Genomic DNA, 20283 nt, shown 5'->3' on the forward strand with positions numbered 1-20283 from the left:
AAATAAAGAACAACAAATAATACATAAGGAGGAGAGAAATGGAATATATGGAGGGAACAAAGAAAAAAAACATCTTGTTAAAAAAAGACAGCCCAGAAAAGCTTATTACTACATTTGTCTCTGACGCCTTTTCTTTTTTATTTGGGGCAAATCCGTTACATAAGTGAAGCTAATTTGAATTCCCCACCTCGAGGTCACTTGAGGACATTTCGTCAGGGCTTCCCACTGATGTTCGGGAAGTGAAACAGGCCCATTCTTCCTGTTATTCTGCGGGTGATCGCTCGCTTTTGGACTGAGGGGGAGTGTGCGTGTTTTCTACTATTATTCTCTGATGATTCCTAACCATCCCCGTACGCTGACAGATATGCGGTGAAATGACGTCAGGGTGTGCGTTGCCTAAAATGCGTGTTCGCACCCTGATCCACTGCGTTTCTCTTGCTCAGCGGAAATGAAAAAGGGAAGTGGGACAAAAAAAATATTAATAGGGAAGTGAGGATTGACAGAACAAGTGCTCATTTCTAAGTGTCCTGCGTATCAATGTCACTTGTTTTCAGGGGTTTCAGACAAGATGCTGGTGTGGGGCAAAATTCCAACGCCTGCAAATGAAGCTGCATGTGGAGGGAGAATGTTTCATTTGTAATGGGGCATCTCCTTTTCCCCCTTTAGCGCTAACATGTGCGTGTCTCTGTGTGTGTTTAGCTGGAGCTCACCAGGCACATGCTGGAGTCAGTCTGGCTGAAGTACAAACTGGGCCCTCGTGTTTTGTGCTTGTGAGTAGCCTCTTCCTCGTGCCCCCTTTCCTTTTTCAACTCTAGTTCCTAGAAAGGTAACATGAAGTTTAAAGCGTTGACAGAATGTGTATGTTGGTCTTCACACATGTGTGCTCCAGACGCCGCCTCTTCTCCCTGCTTCTATGTGTGTGTCCGCATGTGCATATTGATTGATGAAGCGTGTGTGTTCGCATTACGTAACATTTGTTCTCTGAATATTGTGTGTGTGTTTGTGTGTGTCTGTGTGTGTGTGTGTGTGTCCGGTGTGTTCCAGCACACAGCAGAGCAGTCCAGCCGAGTGGTCCGTGCTTCACTTCATGTTTCGGATCCTGGAAGCCACAAGGGGTCTCTGCCTGCCCCTCCCACCTGGTACTACACACACACACACACACACACACACACACACACACACACACACACACACACACACACACACACACACACACACACACACACACACACACACACACACACACACACACACACACACACACACACACACACACTTTGAGCTGTTCAATTCCAGTCTGGTCTCTCCCTCACCCAGAATAACAATGTGTGTCTGCACCAACTCTCCTCAGCATTAATGTGACCAAAAATACACTACTCACAAAAAGTTAGGGATATTCCACTTTCGGGTGAAATTCATGGGAAATGTAAAAAGTTCATGCTTCTTCAGTGATATTATATCATGGCATTTCAGTAGAAGCATGAAATAGTGATTTCTTCATCTCAAACAATGTATTGAAACAAAAAGTTTACAACAGTGGTGGGTATACCGCAAAAAAAAATGTTATGTAGCCTATCCTTGAGCATCAACACTTCAATCTCTCTGTGTCTCTGGTGTAACCTACTGATGACACTCTGTGACATTCTAAGCTCAGGAGGCAACTTCCTTCTGAGAGCATCCCATTTGAAGCCTCGCTATGGTTAGGTGCTGTTGATCCATTGTTAGGTCTAGTCTTGGTCTCATGAGGTCAAAATGTGAACAGTATGATAAAGAGGACTGTTTAAACACAAATTGTCTTTGAACCAGAATATTAAGTGGTCCATTCATTGATCAGAGAATAGCTTGTCATGCGAAAGGTACTGAAACATTGAACAGTTGGACATGTCCATTCAAAAGTGAAGAGAAGGTCAAATTCAATTCACCTGTATAGGTTATAGTGCATTTTAAGTGTGTTCTGAAATTTCATTCGAAAAAGCAGAATATCCCTAACTTCTTGTGAGTAGTATATGTCAAAAGTTGGCATAGTCCATACATGGGTGAAGCACAATGCGAATACATTTTCAATCATTTGAATTTATTTTCCTAAATGTCTCAATCTAAATCCCCCTCCGTTTCCTAAACTGTCAGGGTACCTTTAGGTGTCTACATTTGTTTATGGCTGTTAGTCCAACACTTTGGTTTGTGAGCAAATAAAATGCAAAACGAATGGCATTCCCATCAGCCTCAGCTGCGCTAATTTAGCAGTTGTTAGCTAGCGCACTACACTCATAACTTGGTAGCCTACACATCAACATGAACATTCTTCACTTTCACATTACCTCTGTTGTTTTCAGGACCATCTAAAGTTTAACTCTCTTCCTCTTCTTTTCCTTGTCATCTCCCCTCCCGTTTTGTCTCTGCCTCTCTCCAGGCTATCACACCCTGTTAGCAGTGTTCGCCGTGCGTTGCCTCCCTCATCACACCTTTCTACAGTACATTGACCACGGTATCCTGCAGCTCACTGAAACCTTTGTATCTCGGCTCATGACAGGTACACACACACACACATGCAGTGATACACACACACACACACACACACACACACACACACACACACACACACACACACACACACACACACACACAATTATGTATGGGGAAAAGAAAGTGTTCTTTTATTCTACCAATGGCAATGTTGATCAGCTACTTGGTTGGTTGGAGCAACACTTTGGTCCAGACAGAAATATCTCAACAACTATTTGATGACGTGATAACTTGGGTTGACCCCATTACTTTTCATCTATGGGCCTCATCTGGTCAAGAGGAACATATTCCCAATCATTTTATTTATGACCAAATACATACAAGGTAAATACAGTCAAATCCCTATCGGCCTTAGATGCACTTTGTGTTTAGTGCTAATTACCCAATGTTAGCATGCTAAAAGGCTAAACTTTGAGGGTGAACATTCTAATGTAATGCTGTGGGACATAACGATTGCTTTCATCAGTATGCTGTGTCAAACATACTTCCAATCGTGCTATTGTTTCATTCAGCAGGTTAGCTCTGCTGTGAATCATAAAGTCGGTGAACGTTTTCAATAGAATACACTTTAAAAAGTAATACATCAACAAAGTCAAACAGCTGTAGTTTGAAGCGTTTTATGCCAGTGCACATGCTCACATTCCTGATTGCACACTAAGTGAATTATGTGCAGAGAGGAAAATACCAAAATGTATGTTAAAAACTGTTTAGTCAGTTCAATTTGAAAGGAACAGCAATACACGAAAAAAAAGGGACATTCAGTAAATCATGCTGGGTCAGCTGAGGCAGAACTAAAGTGAATACACTATCTGTAGATTTCTGCAGCCTAAACAATACAAACATGTTATTGTGGGAAACTGGGGTAGACAGACTTGTTCAAAGTTTAAACTACAAACAACAAGTGGCGAGATACATTAGATACATAGACTCACAAATTCTATAATGCAAATTGTAAATGTTATATCGTATTCCTTTAATGAATGCTGCCACCACTGCACACAGCAGTACAATGTTGTGGAACAGCGTGAGTGGTTGCTTCTGATGATTAAATACTCGTTGAAAAAAATAGACATTCAATAAATTATGCTGGGACAGTTAAAACACATAAGCTTACAAATAATATAGTAACAGATATGATAGATAAAATAGATAGAGGCAGCTGCAACACGCAACAGAGACATTTTGGTATTTAAGATGATCAATCCTGTCCAAATTGCACAATAAATGTAATATAGATTTACTGTATTGGCTTTTAAGCACATTTTTTAATTGCCATTTAAAACCACATTAGCATGAAGCAGTTGGAAATATCAAACCACTCATCATGGAGAGACCGTATTAGGAGTTGTCATTTAGAGGCATTAGAAGATTATGGCTTTCTCCTCTTTGATGCCGCGATGCAAAGAAATACAGGAATGGATTCAGACAGTGATTGAAAAAGTAAAAACATTCCACGAACGTCAGCATCTGACTCACAAAGAGCAGTTTCTCTGATGCCGTGAAAAGCGCTGCCACATAGACCATGCGGAGAACGAGAGGGAAAAAGCCAACAGCCAGGGAGGCAGCTATTATTCGAATGAAAAGTTTAGTAACTCTGGGTTTATTTTCGGTCATTCGATTTCGGTTGACCCCTCTAACAAGTAGCTGGTAGAAGGACAACAAGACAAGATGGCCGCAAACTACAAAGGAGATGTAGACCGCTTCGAGCACCGGTTTGATCCTCTGATTCCTGCAGGAACGACCGTCCGTCCACTCATCCTTGGTTCTCACCTCTTCTAGTGAAAACACCACAGGAAGAGCCACTAGGGCTCCGAGCATCCACACACTGAACAGTAAAAGCCTCTGCCACCATCGGCCCAGCCTGGCCCACTTTGTGGAGTGAAGAACCTGGAAAAAGATATTGAAATATTTAGTTTCATATCTGATGTGCTGATCTGTGTCCTGCAGGCATTACGTTTGTGCCTCTTTACAGAATTGGCACGTATGTTGACTTTCAAATGCAAAAAAAAGTTAAGAGCTTATGATTATCTGAGATAACAATTAAGCCCCCTTAGGACTTTATTTTTTTCTCTCTCGTTGAAGTACAGTCTTAACATAACATGCACTGATGGCGAGCTGTTTTACCCCCACCACATTAATAATAATAACAGCAACTAAACAGTTGTTGGTTGTCCTGTAATAAGAGTTCTTTTTTTGCGCTCATTAATTTTCTTTTTTCTTTTCTTCAAGTGAAATTTGGCATTTGTGTGAAAATATAGTGAACCAAAAATGTTTCTTTGTTATCAGGAAAATTATTTGTTTGACTCAAATTAATCTTACACAGTATTCCCTTATATGTTTCCTATACGCTCTATACCTTCAACTCTCCCTTGCCCTCTGGAGAGGCCTCTGTCTTTGACTTTTACGGACTATACGCTGTAATATCCCTGTGGTTAAAATGCTGTCTGGAAGGATGTGTTAAATTGCAGAGGAAGGAGGGCACAGTCAATTATTAATTCCCACACCCCCCTTTGATTTAACAAGTCCAATTGGAGCCCCATTGTAAAATTTAAATGTTTGGGCAACTTGAAGAAAATGTGTGTATCTGCATATTGAGAGCTGAAATTAGAGGTCTGTTCTGTAGTATTAGTGGGATCTGCAGCATCCAACACAAATGTTCCAGGTGAGATACATTCTAGCTCTTAGGAGCCTGAACCAGGAGCTCAAGATCATAATTTCAGGATGTCTGGTTTATCTTCTCTTGGTTCCAATGCTTCTAACAAAACCCCTTCGTTCAACTTGTAGCCTATTTTCTCTACAAAATTCCAAAATCTTTGTGGGAATGTTAGTTCCATACCTGGTAGTACCTCTGAATACTTATCAGCACCAGAATGTTCAAGTCGGAGGTGATGGAGAAAAAGAAGAAGTAGAAGAGGAGTTGACAAGCCGTATTTGTCAAATCGGGTCCGTTGAAGAAAATGACCACGCCGATCGGCAAGCAGAGCAGGCAGAGCAGGTCCGACAGGGCCAGGTTGAAGAAGAGCCGCTGCGAAATGGAGGACCCGTGCAGATGTCGACTGAGTTTTACTATCACGGTGATGTTAGCAGGGATACCGAACAGGCAACAGACTGTAATAATCACGCAAGCAGCGATATGCCAGAAACTGAGGCCCGAGTTAAAAAAGGTTGAGGAAGTGGTGTTGGAGCTGCCATTGACTGTCATCATGGAGGTGGAATGAAGGAGAAGAATGAAGAAGGGATGATACTGACAGATAGAAATGCTTCTTCTTTTGACAAGCTCAGGCTGCATGTCATGGTGTTTTATTTCAGTATACCCACTCTAGTGGTTTGTGGTTTTGGTGTGTACACACTTGCTGTTTTGAATACAGTGCTGGCAAAACTATATTTACATTGCCGTTGAATCCACCAGTGACAGCTCTTTTGAAAATACTGTAGCATTTAAAATTGAGGCATAACTAAGGTGTCTACACTATCTGTAGACTTCTGCAGCCTGATACATAAATGATACTGTGGGAGACTGGAAGACATTATTGATTAAAGTTTAAACTACAACTAAAAAATGTATAGCCTACGTACAGTACATAAGAGATTTCATACAATGGCAGAAACCTCTTCAGGCCAAAGACCGAGTTTGAAATATCCATGCATGAAGAAGGGAGATGTTTCCAGTGTTGGACTTGGTGACTCATGCTTGATCATTTAATTATTCAGTTCCGTCTCAGAAGTTCCTTCAGTAGATTGAACCTTCATTGACAGCAATGCGAGGCCTTTTTTGAAGTGCTGTGGTCTCCCTCCAACGTTATGAGTCTACTCCATTCAAATTGGCATGATCGCATAACTCTCTCTGGGCCTTCTGAAAATGATGTTAATTCTCCAATTCTGCAAAAACTTGTTAATTTTTTTTCTTCCCTTTTTGTTTAAGCACATACATTTATTACAGTACCACAACTGCTATCAACTACTTTCAGACTTGCCACAGAAACCTCGGCACGAGAGTTAATGTGATGAACAGGTGTGAATGGTAGGGAACATCAAAGTGTTCAGTGTAAAATAGATAATTAGGACATTATGAAATAAAGTGTCATATGAATACATTTGAGTGTATTATTGGAGTTTAATTTTTGATTTTGAAGTAATTTTCAATACTAGCTAGCTGGCTAGTTGGTAGCATTGTTTGCCTTGCTAAGCGAACAAGAAAATGAACAGGCTTACAGTCAAGTGCGAAAGTTTGTGAACCCCTTGAACATTTTGGAATTTTATTTATTGTAACCATCATTAATTCATTTTTATCAATACCAGTATTTTTTATATGAAATAACAGATGTTTGTTTATCAATTCAACATTTTTCTTTTCCAGAAATCAATTGTTAAAACAGATAAAACAAATTATTTGACGAATGTTGTATGTGCAAAAGTTTGTGAACCCTGAGCTGCATTGCTTAAATGGAGCAGGTAAACACAATCAGATGGGCCAAATTGAGTCATGAAATGGACCAATGTAGTGAGAGATCTTTAGGGAAGAAATTGGGCGGCACTAGATACAACAGAGATAAAACCAGGTCAGTTTAGGCTCACCAAAGTGAACCCATACAGGTCAGACATGCTAAAAGGGGAAACAATCTCAGAGGATCTCAGGAATAGAGTTGTGATGCTGCACATTTGTCTGGGGACAGCTATAAATTATTTTAAAAAAAGTTTGAGCTCCATCGGTCCACCGTGAGGCAAATCATCTACAAATGAAGAGCTTTAAGAGTGACTGAACATCTGCCTAGAAGTGGACTTCCTTCAAAAATATCCACAAGCGCCACAAGATAAGTGATTTTTCAGTTAAAAGCCAACCCAAACATTACATCTGGTGATTTGCAGACCTCTCTTGCAGCATCTGGGACAGATGTGCATGGTTCCACAATAAGAAGAAAACTCAGTCAACATGGCTTTCATGGGATGGTTGCTGAAGAAGCCTCTGCTCTCAAAAAAGAACAAAACTGCTTGTCACAACTTTGCCAGAGAGCACCTGGAGATACCTGAAGTCTTATTCTGTGGACAGATTAGTCAAAAATTGAACTGTTTGGTCATAACCAAAACCGCCATGTTTGGGCAAAAACGCAATTCTGCCTACCACCTAGAGAACCTTCTCCCAAGTGAATAATGGTGGTTTCAAATTGTCTGCAAATCTCCAGGTGTAATGTTTGGGTTGGCTTTTACCTGAAAAATCACTTTTCTTGTGGCGCTTGAGGATATTTTTGAAGGAAGTCCACTTCTAGGCAGATGTTAAGTCACTCTTAAAGCTCTCCATTTGTAGACGATTTGCCTCACGGTGGACCGATTGAGCTCAAATTTTTTTTTATGAATTTATAACTGTCCCCAGACAAATGTGTAACATCAAAACTCTATTCCTGAGATCCTCTGAGATTTGTTTCCCTTTTAGCATGTCTGACCTGTATGGGTTCACTTTGGTGAGCCTAAACTGACCTGGTTTTATCTCTGTTTTATCTAGTGCCGCCCAATTTCTTTCCTAAAGATCTCTCATTACATTGGTCTATTTCATCAACCAATTTGGCCAACCTGATTGTGTTTACCTTGCTCGATTTAAGCAATGCAGCTCAGGGTTCACAAACTTTTGCACATACAACATTCGTCAAATAATTTGTTTTATCTGTTTTAACAATTGATTTCTGGAAAATAAAAATGTTGAATTGATAAACAAACATCTGTTATTTCATATAAAAAATATTGGTATTGATAAAAATGAATTAATAATGGTTAAAATAAATAAAATTCCAAAAGGCTCAAGGGGTTCACAAACTTTCGCACTTGACTGTATATAGAGTATATGGTGGTGCAACGTGTGGTTGCTATTGATGATTAATTAGCTTGTGACTACTGCACCTGTTCAAGTAGGTCACAATACACAGCTGTGACCACTGGTAGAGTTTGATGCTACAGTTATCAGAATTCACTTGTTGGTATTCTTTGTCAACACTTAACCGTTTGACATATTTAATAAGCAACACTGCTCCTGTTTTTAATATGATTTTTTTTCATTTGACTTGTGTTAAAGAATAGCTATAATGGGGATACAATGCCTTAGTGAAAGACACTGATTTTGATAAGAGTGTGTTTTTGTAACATTTCGCCAAGTGCTAGGGGGTGTATTGCTACAGGCAGAGGCTGATTGAAACTTAATACAACATATTTTATCAAGTATATGTTTAAACTATTTGGTCCCAGTCAGCAGCCAGGGGCAGGCTAAAGTGAAGGACATAGTAACTACGTTGATATTGTGTATTTTGTTTGTTTTGGTGTGGATTTCATACCATGGAAGTGCAATGTCAAAGGCCAAGCATTGCGGCTTGGCACTGAGATAAACAGAATCAAAATAGTTGGCCTTCCTCTTTACTCTTGACCTTGTTCGGTTAACATGGTTCCATCTCATGAAGTGAACAAACACAGATCCTCAAAGATGAAAGGATTATTTTAAGGACCATGTCCAAATGGTTTCACACTTCAAAAGGTCAGACAAAGGAATGTGTGAGGACTTTGAAGTGTGAGAGATCATGCGTCACTTCATCCCAGAGAATATTCAAATGTTGTCCTACTAGGCTAATGTAAGGACATGCTAGCGACTCTGTAAGAATGTGGTGAGTCACAGCAGGGCTTTAATCTGAATGCTAACTTCAGCATGATGACAGGCTAACAATGACAATCCTAATTTACTAATGTTAAACAGATATAATGTTTAGCAAATTAGGCGTCTTAGATTAGCACATCAGCATTAATGTGTATGTCAGTATCAATGGGACCAATTCAAATCTCGAAGTGATGATGCGCAAGACGAAGTCAGATGATCACCGATTTGTTTGCAGTGACTCCTGTGAGGGACATGATTTGATGTACTAGATTTCATGGCAATAGAAGAAAAGTCGGGGAATCGCAGTGGTTGAGATATTTCCGTCTGGGCCAATACCGATCGATATTGCCATCCCAAGAGCCACGCTGCCAGCATGTCTCAACTACAAAAGTGTTGGCACCTCTCGGGAAAAATAATATTAATCAGGTGTGGTAGTTTTTGCCGCCTATAACTATACACCTAGACTAGTTGGATGCCTAGGACATCTGCGATGAGCTACATCTCCCAGAATGCTATTGTGCACCCAAGAGTCTTCCAGGGAGCTGCTGAAGTCAGTTGCCGTGTCAAAGGATGACAGAGGCTCTCTGCTTCTGTTTTTTCTTTTTGAATTGATGGATCTCAAAGCAACAAAATAAATATACCTTCCAGAAATGTCTTCAAATCCCAAATAAGAAAGTGGCACTGAATCCTCTTTGCTGTGGTAATTACCTGTTAAGCCCTGTTTGCTGAAGCATTTTTGATGTAAAAGTAAAATATTCCCCTATGTTTTTCTTGTGGAAACCAGCATATGGGAAGAATATTTTTAGCAGTTGGCATCAATGTGCCCTTTTGTCACTTTTAAGTGCATTCATTTTACCTGCAGCAGAGGAAAATAATCACTCTTTTTAATCCCATGTTACCGCTCACATTTTTGATCAGTTAACTTGGACACACAAGTGTAGAGGGCCATGTGAGATTTGTCTTCAAAAGAGTACTTGTGAACATGTTTGCTCTCTTTTCCTGTCTCCTTGTGTTCAGATTTGGACAACAGTGATGCCAACGAAAGACTGAAGTTCAGCATACTTAAGAGACTCCCTGAGGTACTTCTGTGCGTGCGTGTGTGTGTGTGTGTGTGTGTGTGTGTGTGTGTGTGTGTGTGTGTGTGTGTGTGTGTGTGTGTGTGTGTGTGTGTGTGGCCAAATATAAGGTTTTTCGTGCAGGGCCAGGAGTGGTTGCGATTAGAGTATCCAACAGGGAAAAAGATTAAAAGGAGCTTATTTTACCATTTCTACCTGGTGTAATGCAATCCGAAACAAATCCGAAAAAATAAACTGTAGGCATAATATCATCCATCCAAAATTATCACATGTTTAAAATGTGCAGACTGGGCAGAACTGGAGTCCACGGACGGGGTGAATTCCTCAGCCCGGATGGTATAGTGGGGGAGTGAAACAATGCACAAGGCTAAAATAGTCCTATCTATTATTGAGGAGGACGTTTTGATCTTTTTCTCCCGAATGGTTCTCTCCCCAAACCTCCCATTCTGGTCCAATTAAGAGTTTGAAGTTATTTTGGGTCTCATCTCCCTCAAGCCCCCCTCAAGCCTATCGCAAAGCACTTGTGTAACTGGCTCGTGTGTGTGTGTGTGTGTTTGTGTGTGTGTGTGTGTGTGTGTTGGGGAGGTTGTAGTGTACAGCAGGCAGTTGTCTATGGAGTCTGTGTTTGTGTGTCTCTAACTCTTGTGCAACTTACACGAGATCCTGTGTGGGTACAGTATTGCTTCTGTGTGTGTGTGTGTGTGTTTGTGTGTGTGTGTGTGTGTGTCTGTGTGTGTGTGTGTGTGTGTGTGTTTGTTTGTGTGTGTTCCGTCTGCATTGTGATCAGAGGAATGTTGAGTGTTTAGTGTCTCTGTTCGGTTTCCTGTCCATCAGACTGTTGTTGGGTCACTTTGGCAGGCAAGAGATATAAAGCAGGTACAAGTTACAACTCTCACTCTCTCTCACACACACACACACACACACACACACACACACACACACACACACACACACACACACACACACACACACACACACACACACACACACACACACACACACACACTCACACACACGCACAGTAGCAATGTGGATCTTGGCTAAACCAATCATCACCATAATTCTCATTGGCCACTACAGGTGTTAAACCTCAATCCTCAATTTAGGGCCTACTTCACACATGAGAGCTCAGGAACTGCACCTGCGCTTTAGGTTGTTAATTCAAACGTAGCCTAGTTAATATAGCCTTTAACCACTACACCACAACGACCCCCTCCCCCCCCCCACACAGATACACACATGGCAAAACGTATTTAGTTGCACCACACACACCTGTTCTTAAGTAGAGCTAATGTGTGTATTTTCAAGTACACCCAGTTAACATAATAACCATTAGCTCTGATGGTGCAGTGAAAAACACATAAGCATCAATCAGTGGAGGAACATAGCTGGCGGGGTTTGTCTCAACTGGTTTCCTCTCACCTCCTGTGATACCTTAACACACAACCCTTGACGGAATTCAGCAGCTCTTTATGAAATCGGCAGTGGATAGACAGCAGCCATGAGGAAAAAGCTTTTCTCTTTCACCATCAGTCACACCTTAGGTCTCCGTTTGCGTCAGTGTAACACATTACCACTGTGTGCATTTCACAACAAGGAACAATGAGATTTCTCTGGAATCCTTCATTATAGTCAAAGCCTTAATAATGTTTTTTTGATTGAGTTCCAGTTGGCAGAACAGACGTTGTTCCAGTGATGATTTTTGTTTTGTTCCTGACAACATTAGCTACATGCCTAAAATATAGCCTCTATTGTGTGTGTGTGTGTGTGTGTGTGTGTGTGTGTGTGTCTCTCTGTAGCCAATGGAGCAGAGGATGTACCATATGTGGGACCATCCTGTCAGTTCAGCCTCTATCTCCAGAGATTATGTGCGGACTATGCTGGAGAAGCACAACAAAAACAAGGTAACGCAGCACAGTGTGTTGCACATTCTGCGGCCAGCACATTCTCTCTCTCTCTCTCTCTCTCTCTCTCTCTCTCTCTCTCTCTCTCTCTCTCAAATCACAGCCAAAAAACAAATCTATGGTGAATATCCCCCTGACAGCGCATGTTAATCCACGCCAGAAAAAAAAAAGTTTTAAAAGTAAAATGTTTCGGGGTGAAATGGTTCATATGTCAATCATTTAGTTTTTGCTGCAGAATCCAAATTTAATTTTGGTTTTTCTTCCTTTTCCTCCACAGGGATTTGCATTCACCGGCAGAGACAAGTCCTGCTTCAGACCTGAGTTTCTGCCTCTTACCTACCTGGCAAAAATACTCTCTGATATAGACGAACAAGGTATGTGTATGTGTGTAGATGTGTGTGTGTGTGTGTTTATCCTGCCTATTTTAGATACAGAGGAATATGCTGCATGTGCTTGGTCAGAATGCAGCAAGAAATTCAGTGCCTAGTTGTGTCTTTAGTGTTATATGCTCTATAAAGCAGCTGCAGCTCTCTCTCTCTCTATCACGCTCTCTCTCTCTCTCTCTCTCAGCTCTGAACCCTTTCGAGGAGCAGGGGAACGTGGATGCCAAGTTTGTGGAGGAGACGGCTCTGAAGCAGACACTGATTCTGCTGGGATTTGAGGAAAAATGAGGGATGCTGGGAGTATGAATGGATGGGTAGAGATTTGCGAAAACAGATGAGGGGGAAAATGTGTTTGAGAGAACGGTTATCATTGGACCGGCCCTCGAGGACAAGTATCAGACGGATGGATGATGGAGGGATAGAGGACGAGAAGTGAACGGTGCATTGAGAGACTGAAAGGCAGTGGTCATAAACTAAGCTCCCACCGGCTGATGACAAAATTAGGTTCGGGTGGAGAGATGGATGGATAGAGATTTGTTTTTGTAAATGTCTAGGTGTGAGGGGACAGCAACAGAGAAAAAAACACCACAACACAATAGGGAACACAGTGGAAGAGTTTTCAGTCTAATTAAATTTGGAGAAACATGTTTTTTTTTTCCCAAGTTTAATTGACGATCAATTATTATAATCAATAATCTCAGGAAAGCCATTCATACGGACTCGTATTTCTGTTGCACTAACAATTCTCGGCGGTTGCGCCTCCACACATTCTCCCACTCTGAAATTTATGAACACGGGACGTCAAATTCTGCAAACAGTAGTTGTAAATTAAATTGTCCTGCCGCCACTGTGTTTCCCGGAACGCCACCGCACCCCATCAACTTGATTACATGCTGACACAAGCCTCGCAGACAGAGACGCTTGATGTGGTCAGTCAACGGCTGCTGTGCATTCAATCTGATTCTAACACTTGAGTTATGCAGACTCTCTCCATATCCACACCAACACTATAGCAACAATCTAAAAATCACAACCCACATCAGACATTAAGATAATATACAAATTAAGATAGACGTATATATATATAAGCCTTATAGGAAATACACTGATCCTAATTTCGTGACAAAAGCCAACTCAGACTAATTACGTGCAGGTTTCGAGACAACTGAGATGTGGATTCAATAAAAGGGGCTGACATTTAATATCAGGAACATGTCTGAAATAATAAGGGGATTCACTGTTTGTTGCTGGCTGTTGTATGTTCATTTAAAATGTTTTGATACTAGAGCTGGTAAGATATAAATGTGTCTGTACATTTGTACATACTTTGTTTTGTTTAACTAAACTGAAAAGCCAAAGTTTCCAAATGTTAGGCATTTTGTTGAGAAAAAACAAAAAAAATTTGTTTTAAAGTGAGACTGTCTAATACCAACTTCTTACTGTGTTTGTTTCAGCGATTAAAAACACACTCTTCCAACATTTCATACACTCAGGTTTTTTCTTGCTACAGCCTTACACGGTCTGGTATGACCAGTTAGTTTATGCTGACTAATGTGGGCAAAGTCTGGGTTGATATTTCTATGATGGCATGTTCGCTAGCTATTTTTTGCTGCTGTTAAACCATATTGTAACATCAACAGCATTGTTATCCTGTAAACGTCTTTACCTGTACAACTCAAGTTACATTGACCCACTTAAAATGAGGAATTTGAAGGAAAAAGTGAACAACATTATGAATGTGACTAGGCATTAAATCCTAACCTTCGGTATTTTAGTTGAGTGCTATAGTTTGGTACTATAAAAATGATTGTTACCCAGCCATACTTAATATTAGTTTATGCATGAGGGGGACACAGCAGACCTCAATAACTTGCATTGTAACTTTATTTATATACATATTATAAAACTCAGTCTGGAAAATGCTTTACAAATGATAGAATCAAGAGCGAACAGGGTTAACAGTAAGAAAATACAAATTAAACCCTCAATCATGACTCATCTCTTACTGTAAGTGAAGACATTCTTTGGTAGTGGTGTTGTTGTGTGTGGGTGGCCCATGTTTGTAATCCTTTTCACAGTATCTGAATGTTGGCACACCATTAGACTAAACAGGGGCCCACCAGATCAACATTTACATCTCATGTTGTGCTTTGATTTGAAAAAAAATGACACAACATTCCTCTGATTAAAGAAAAGAAAAAGAAGGGATTTCATAATCACTCATGTTTCTTACGTTAGGATACGATGAATTGTAAATAAAGAGATTTTTTTATTTGCAAGTTTGCTGTATCTTTTTCTCTCTTGCTTTTGAAGAACATGGTGTACAGTGAAGCTAGTTGGCAACAGCTATGCCTCTGTGCGCCGCTCACTGTGTTTCCAATGAATTTTCTTTGAACTCTGAAAAATCTTGAGAGCCAGTGGTGCCCCGAGATAAATTAAGGGATGATCTCAGCTCGACGTCAAATCGTTTTTTTTGTTTTTTTGTAGCTTGAAAACGCACTGCAGAGGAGTAAAGCTAGCTCTTCTGATTCTGAGGAAGTAATCTCAGCACCAGTCATCACATACACACACACTGAGTCACACTTAACTTAACCAAGAACACACCCATAATGTTTTTACACATATAATGCTAAATTACACAACCTTCTTTCCCTCCCCCCCAGTTGTCCCAAATGATTTTTCTTCTGGAGAATTTCTTTTTTAAGCGTGATTAAGTCGCTCATTGCTTCCCCCACCGTATTGCCTCTTCCATTCCCCTGTTATGCAGTCAATGTTATGTAGCCAGCATAATAAGCACAAACAGTTAGGGGCTAAGTTTATCTGACAGCCTGCAGTGGATGATCACACACACGCACACACACACACACACACACACACACACACACACACACACACACACACACACACACACATAGCACATCAATGGATGGATGGAGCTGCACTCAACCTGGTGCCTTATTGAACCTTTTTTAGAACTTGGCTTACACAGCGTGTAACACAAACCAAGCAAACCTGAGTGGTTCTTTTTAAGTTTTCTGTCTGACACAGCTAGAAGCTAAACGTTTGAACTGTTTATCCGTTACTTGTAGCAAACTATTTCTGCTGCAGTTGTTTCAAATTATATCGTTACTTCAGTATTACTACTATCGATATCAGGAGGCAAGAGGTTCAAGAGGAAAACCGGAGAAGGTTTCTGTAAAAAGTTCCAAATTGTACATTCAGCATGAAGTGTTTTATACAGTTTTCAAATTCCTCACAGTCCATGATTTCCTCTTCTGACTGGTTATATTAATATGGAGAGCTTATGAGGATCCTCAGTATGCAAACAAACACATTTTCCCATCTGTCCATTGGTCATGCAAATGCATAACATTAAAACAGCAAGTTGGTCTACAATTTGTCTGTCTGACTTTTGGTTTTCTCAAATTATTATTGGGATCAAAAAGTACATATTCTAGCAACATGAATCAAAATGTGCTTCATTTACTTTTCTAGGTTGTTTGATCATTTACCATTTGTAAACCGTCAACACAATTTCTGCAACCAAATGTTCTGCCATCAAAAATTATTATCTGTGGCCTGCTTGCTAAAATGTTGCTTGATAATTTTTTGTCAAAAATGGTTCTTCGTGTGTAACGTGCCTCTCCCTCCCAATAATTTATTTCCCCTAATCAACCATGGCTGCGATCAGACCCGACCCGACACAACAGTGTGCATGTCCGCACAAAAACAACAACAACACGGCCAACAACTGTGCCAAAAGACAAATAAACAGCAACAATAGCTGATTATTCACGCAGCTCGGAAATGCACACAAACAGCAAGGCAGCAACATTACACAGTTACAGCAGCATTGTGCACGGCGGCACAAAATAAAGGCAAGTAGCCAACATTACCCTACCTGGGCTGTGACAGACAGGGGACCGGCTGGCGTAGATATAAACACCGGTGCTTCGCTGTACTTGTCGTGAAAGTTCCCCGGACATAGCCGTCATGTTTGGGTTCATAATATTGAGGCACTAGCCGCACACAACCGGGTGAGTTAACTAATGCTATCCGGCTCTAACTTGGTTTATCGGCTAAAGCACAGCCGCGCATATTCACTGAATTAACCAGGAAGTATACTCTCCTGGTTCACTTTCCCCACGTCTTCTATTCCCGAGCGGCTGTCATACAGCACCGGCCGCCCGCAAACACATTTTCCTCCTCGGTGTTTCTCAGCCTTTGTGTACTGTACACTGTTCTCCGACCGTGCTGATGTATGTGACGTCGGGTCATTCTCCAAGCTGATTGGCTAAACGCGGCTATGCGCCACGCGTAAACACGCGCTAGGCGCGTGTGCCTACCAATGGTTCCCTATGGAAAAATTTACGATTTTATACGCCTCTTATGCGTGTAACGCGTTTGGTGTGGCCGCACTTTAAGATTGACCTTCTCTGAACAGAATATAACAGAATTACTAACATGAGTTATATGAAGTTTTGCAAATACGAGATACCTAAAATTTGCCACCAAAATGTTCTTCACTACAGACACAAATATGAGTACATATTTTTCGATCAAATTCTTTATATTTTTCAAATAAGTTTAACCAACTTTATGGGAAACTGTAGAAGTAGTTTGCTATCACTGGCGTATATGGTAATTGTCCCCTCATGAGCTTGGTACACAAACACACACATACTTACAAGCTGCAAAACATGCTCACTGGCGCCAAAACACTGTCTCTTTAAACTTAGATTAGCCGATAGAACCACTTCCAGTAAATTTCCCTCTTCTGACTTTGTTTTTTTCGTCACCAGTAACTAACTCTTAACTCTCCAGCCCATTTAGAGTCCCTGCTCTTATCACATTTTTCCCTTTGACTCCTCTTCAACCTTTTCACACTGCCATCTCTCCTTCCTCTTCATTTAAATTCTCCTCTCTCTTGTCATTCTCTATGCTCTTTCATTGCCTGATCTCTCTCTCTCTCTCTCTATTAACATTTATCATTTTATGCATTAGGCAGCCACTCTTAGCCGGGATCAGAGCTTAAACCCATTGCAATTTATTCATCAGCTGCAAGGTTGTAAGTATTTGTGCGAGTGTGTGTGTGTGTGTGTGTGTGTGTGTGTGTGTGTGTGTGTGTGTGTGTGTGTGTGTGTGTGTGTGTGTGTGTGTGTGTGTGTGTGTGTGTGTGTGTGTGTGTGTGTGTAAGGGGGCTATTTCAGTGTCCCTGAGAAAATGACTCTCATCAAGAGAAAAGTAATAACAAGATAACGATGTGTTCATAAGAACCAAAATGAACTCCAAAACAACATGTCAGTGGACGTGATGTAACAATACACACACACACACACACACACACACACACACACACACACACACACACACACACACACACTCTAATCTCTTGTGTCCTCTGTTCCACTCCCCTACAGTATTCAGTGTTACTCTAAGCAAGAGTGTAAACAAGCTCCTGCCAGTAAATATTTTAAAAGAAAAAAAAAAAGGAAACAAAAATTACAACCAGATGCAGTCAACACAAGCACACTCTCAAAAACACGCTCTCTATCCTCCAGCATACTACTGCTGTTTAGTCATGTGAGACACACACCAACAACAAACCCAGGAAGCAGAGAGGGAGAGGAAGGAGCAGCATTTAAGAGAGGTGTGTGGGGAATGGATCACACATACTGTAGATAGATCAATACGGGTGTGAGATGAAAAAGCCATAGACTGAAATACATTGAAAAAACAAATGTACTGTACAGTATATGTTTTATTTGATTTTCAAGTTTAGTTCTATTCCACAAGTTCAAATAAAATGTTTCTTAAAGGCGAATCAGAAAAGTCTGAGATACAGTATTTTTTTATTTCTATATCTGTAAAGGCTTGAGTGAGGGTTTGCGGATGTGTCTCATGCTGGCTCCTGGTTGGCTGGGTTTGAATGGGGCCTGGGCTCCGTAGGGTTTGGGCAGAGGGAGCAGTTCGGTCTGGGGGATGTATGCATTGGGACGGGCGTTTGCTGTGGTGTACTCTCCATTGGGCAACTGGTTCCACTCCTCTTCTTCAGCCATCTACAGTACGCACACACACACACACACACACACACACACACACACACACACACACACACACACACACACACACACACACACACACACACACACACACACACACACACACACACACACACACACACACACACACACACACACACACACACACACACACACACACACACACACACACACACACACACACACACACACACACACACACACAGGCAGTTTGATTATTGTTGTAAGACCGCATGACCTTGGCCCAAATAGTAAAAAAATATAATTTTCCCGAATTTTAATCATGGAAATGGACTAATCCATTTATAATTGTTTTAAACTTAAAGACGACTGCAAGGGCACCAGTGAACAGCTGAGCGCATGTGCACAGGTTTCATAATCAAGGCTGATTAAAGTTTGATCTATGATTTTTTTGTTGTTGTCGTCCTTTCATTTTATCTTCAGTAATTGAAAATTCACTTTAGAGAGATTAGTAATTTGGGAGGTGCTCTGGGTTTGTAATACAGGCTTTAGTCTTTTTGGAACACAAACAATACCAAGAGGGAGTCAACTGAATGACTGGTTTTGATGCACAGAAGACTTCAAGACAGACAAGCTGCAGAACAACAACAATATCCATCGACAGTTGTTTTTTCTCACTCAAGATGTATAGCCAGAAGGATGAGGATGAGGCTATATTCTGTATTTTTTTTTGGTTATGTCAAGAAATCCCTTAAAGACAACATAACCCCCACAGTGCATTAGTCAATTCTCAACACTGTCCTACTTCAAAGAGATGGCGATTTTCTCATGCATATGAACGGTTTATCTGCTGGCATGTGATCTGAGGACTGCACACAAAACAAGGGGTAATGGCTGTGAAGGCAAAAAAACAAAAAAAAATAGGAACCCCCCCCCCCCCAATACATACAACAGGATTAACAATGACTCCTAAAGTAGAAACAAAGCTTAACTCTTAGATCAGCGATACACTGGCTGAGTAACAATACAGATATCTGCAGGTCCCTTTTCCATATTTATATATTACATTTCGGGCTGACATTGTGCATACAGAATGGGGCTGTTGTGTGTTTCTTTTAGGCCGACGGCTATGCGAAGAATAAACAGGGTGAGAAAACACAGATCGGTCTAACAACAGCCAGGCTGCATTGGGTTGGACTGGTTCCAGACACATCTGATCCCCGTATGTGTGCCTTTGTTGTGTAGACACTAGACAGCCCTCTGCTTCTGTTTGTCAGCCTCCTGCCATTCTCATCCGGTGTGTGTGTGCGCGTGGTGAAAACTGCTCCAGCGCCTGTTCTAAAAGTGTCTTCCTCGCCTCTCTGTCTGAGTCTGTGTGTTAACATGTTAACAGCAGCCTGTTTTCACCTCAGGATATTAAAGCCCCTGTGAGCCCAAATCCACCTAATTCTTTGTAATTACGTCATTGGTGGAGTTGGTTGCATGATAGTTGGCATCTGAAAAGAGTGATGTAATGTACTAATAAAAAAAATTAATAATAATCGATATTCAAGTTTGATAAAATTTTGAGGGGAGGTGGGCTATGCTCTGGTTCTTATTACAAAATAAGTATGTTGAACAAATCACCAATCATGCCCGAATAGTTCTATAAAAACAATGACTTTTGCCATGGAGACCGGTTGAAATGGACACGCCCACCCAGTCCTGTGAAACGATCAAGACAGTAAAACGTCTGTTTGTTTA

The 20283-nt window shown here is 40.9% G+C and overlaps 3 protein-coding genes across 4 annotated transcripts in view; 1 reads left to right on the forward strand and 2 right to left on the reverse strand.

Moving 5' to 3' along the window:
- The window catches only part of gsap (gamma-secretase activating protein), a 34950-nt gene extending 20294 nt beyond the window's left edge, over positions 1-14656 (forward strand). Inside the window, exons 26-32 of one of the 2 annotated variants that reach the window (XM_080050951.1) lie at positions 700-770; positions 1045-1139; positions 2411-2530; positions 10172-10233; positions 12030-12134; positions 12412-12508; positions 12705-14656. In XM_080050951.1, coding sequence (XP_079907077.1) covers positions 700-770; positions 1045-1139; positions 2411-2530; positions 10172-10233; positions 12030-12134; positions 12412-12508; positions 12705-12805 — 651 coding nt within the window. In that variant the 3' untranslated portion in view covers positions 12806-14656. Of the gene's footprint in view, positions 1-699; positions 771-1044; positions 1140-2410; positions 2531-10171; positions 10234-12029; positions 12135-12411; positions 12509-12704 lie in introns of those variants that run through there. The other variant, XR_013845450.1, reaches the window with a different exon arrangement.
- LOC307268713 (urotensin-2 receptor-like) lies at positions 3862-5725 on the reverse strand (the record flags this gene model as incomplete). The annotated part of the gene is made up of 2 exons (XM_080051449.1): positions 3862-4410; positions 5360-5725. The coding sequence occupies 2 exons, from the start codon at positions 5723-5725 to the stop codon at positions 3862-3864; spliced, it is 915 nt and encodes a 304-aa protein (XP_079907575.1).
- A 3719-nt stretch (positions 14657-18375) lies between the features above and the next one.
- ccdc146 (coiled-coil domain containing 146) overlaps positions 18376-20283 on the reverse strand; it is a gene marked incomplete at both ends in the record, with an annotated part of 43767 nt that continues 41859 nt past the window's right edge. The window contains one exon of the mRNA XM_080051517.1: positions 18376-18576. Coding sequence (XP_079907643.1) covers positions 18376-18576 — 201 coding nt within the window. The remainder of the gene's footprint in view (positions 18577-20283) is intronic.

This window comes from Ammodytes marinus (assembly GCF_949987685.1).
Source record: "Ammodytes marinus genome assembly, chromosome: 22".
NCBI lineage: Eukaryota > Metazoa > Chordata > Actinopteri > Uranoscopiformes > Ammodytidae > Ammodytes > Ammodytes marinus.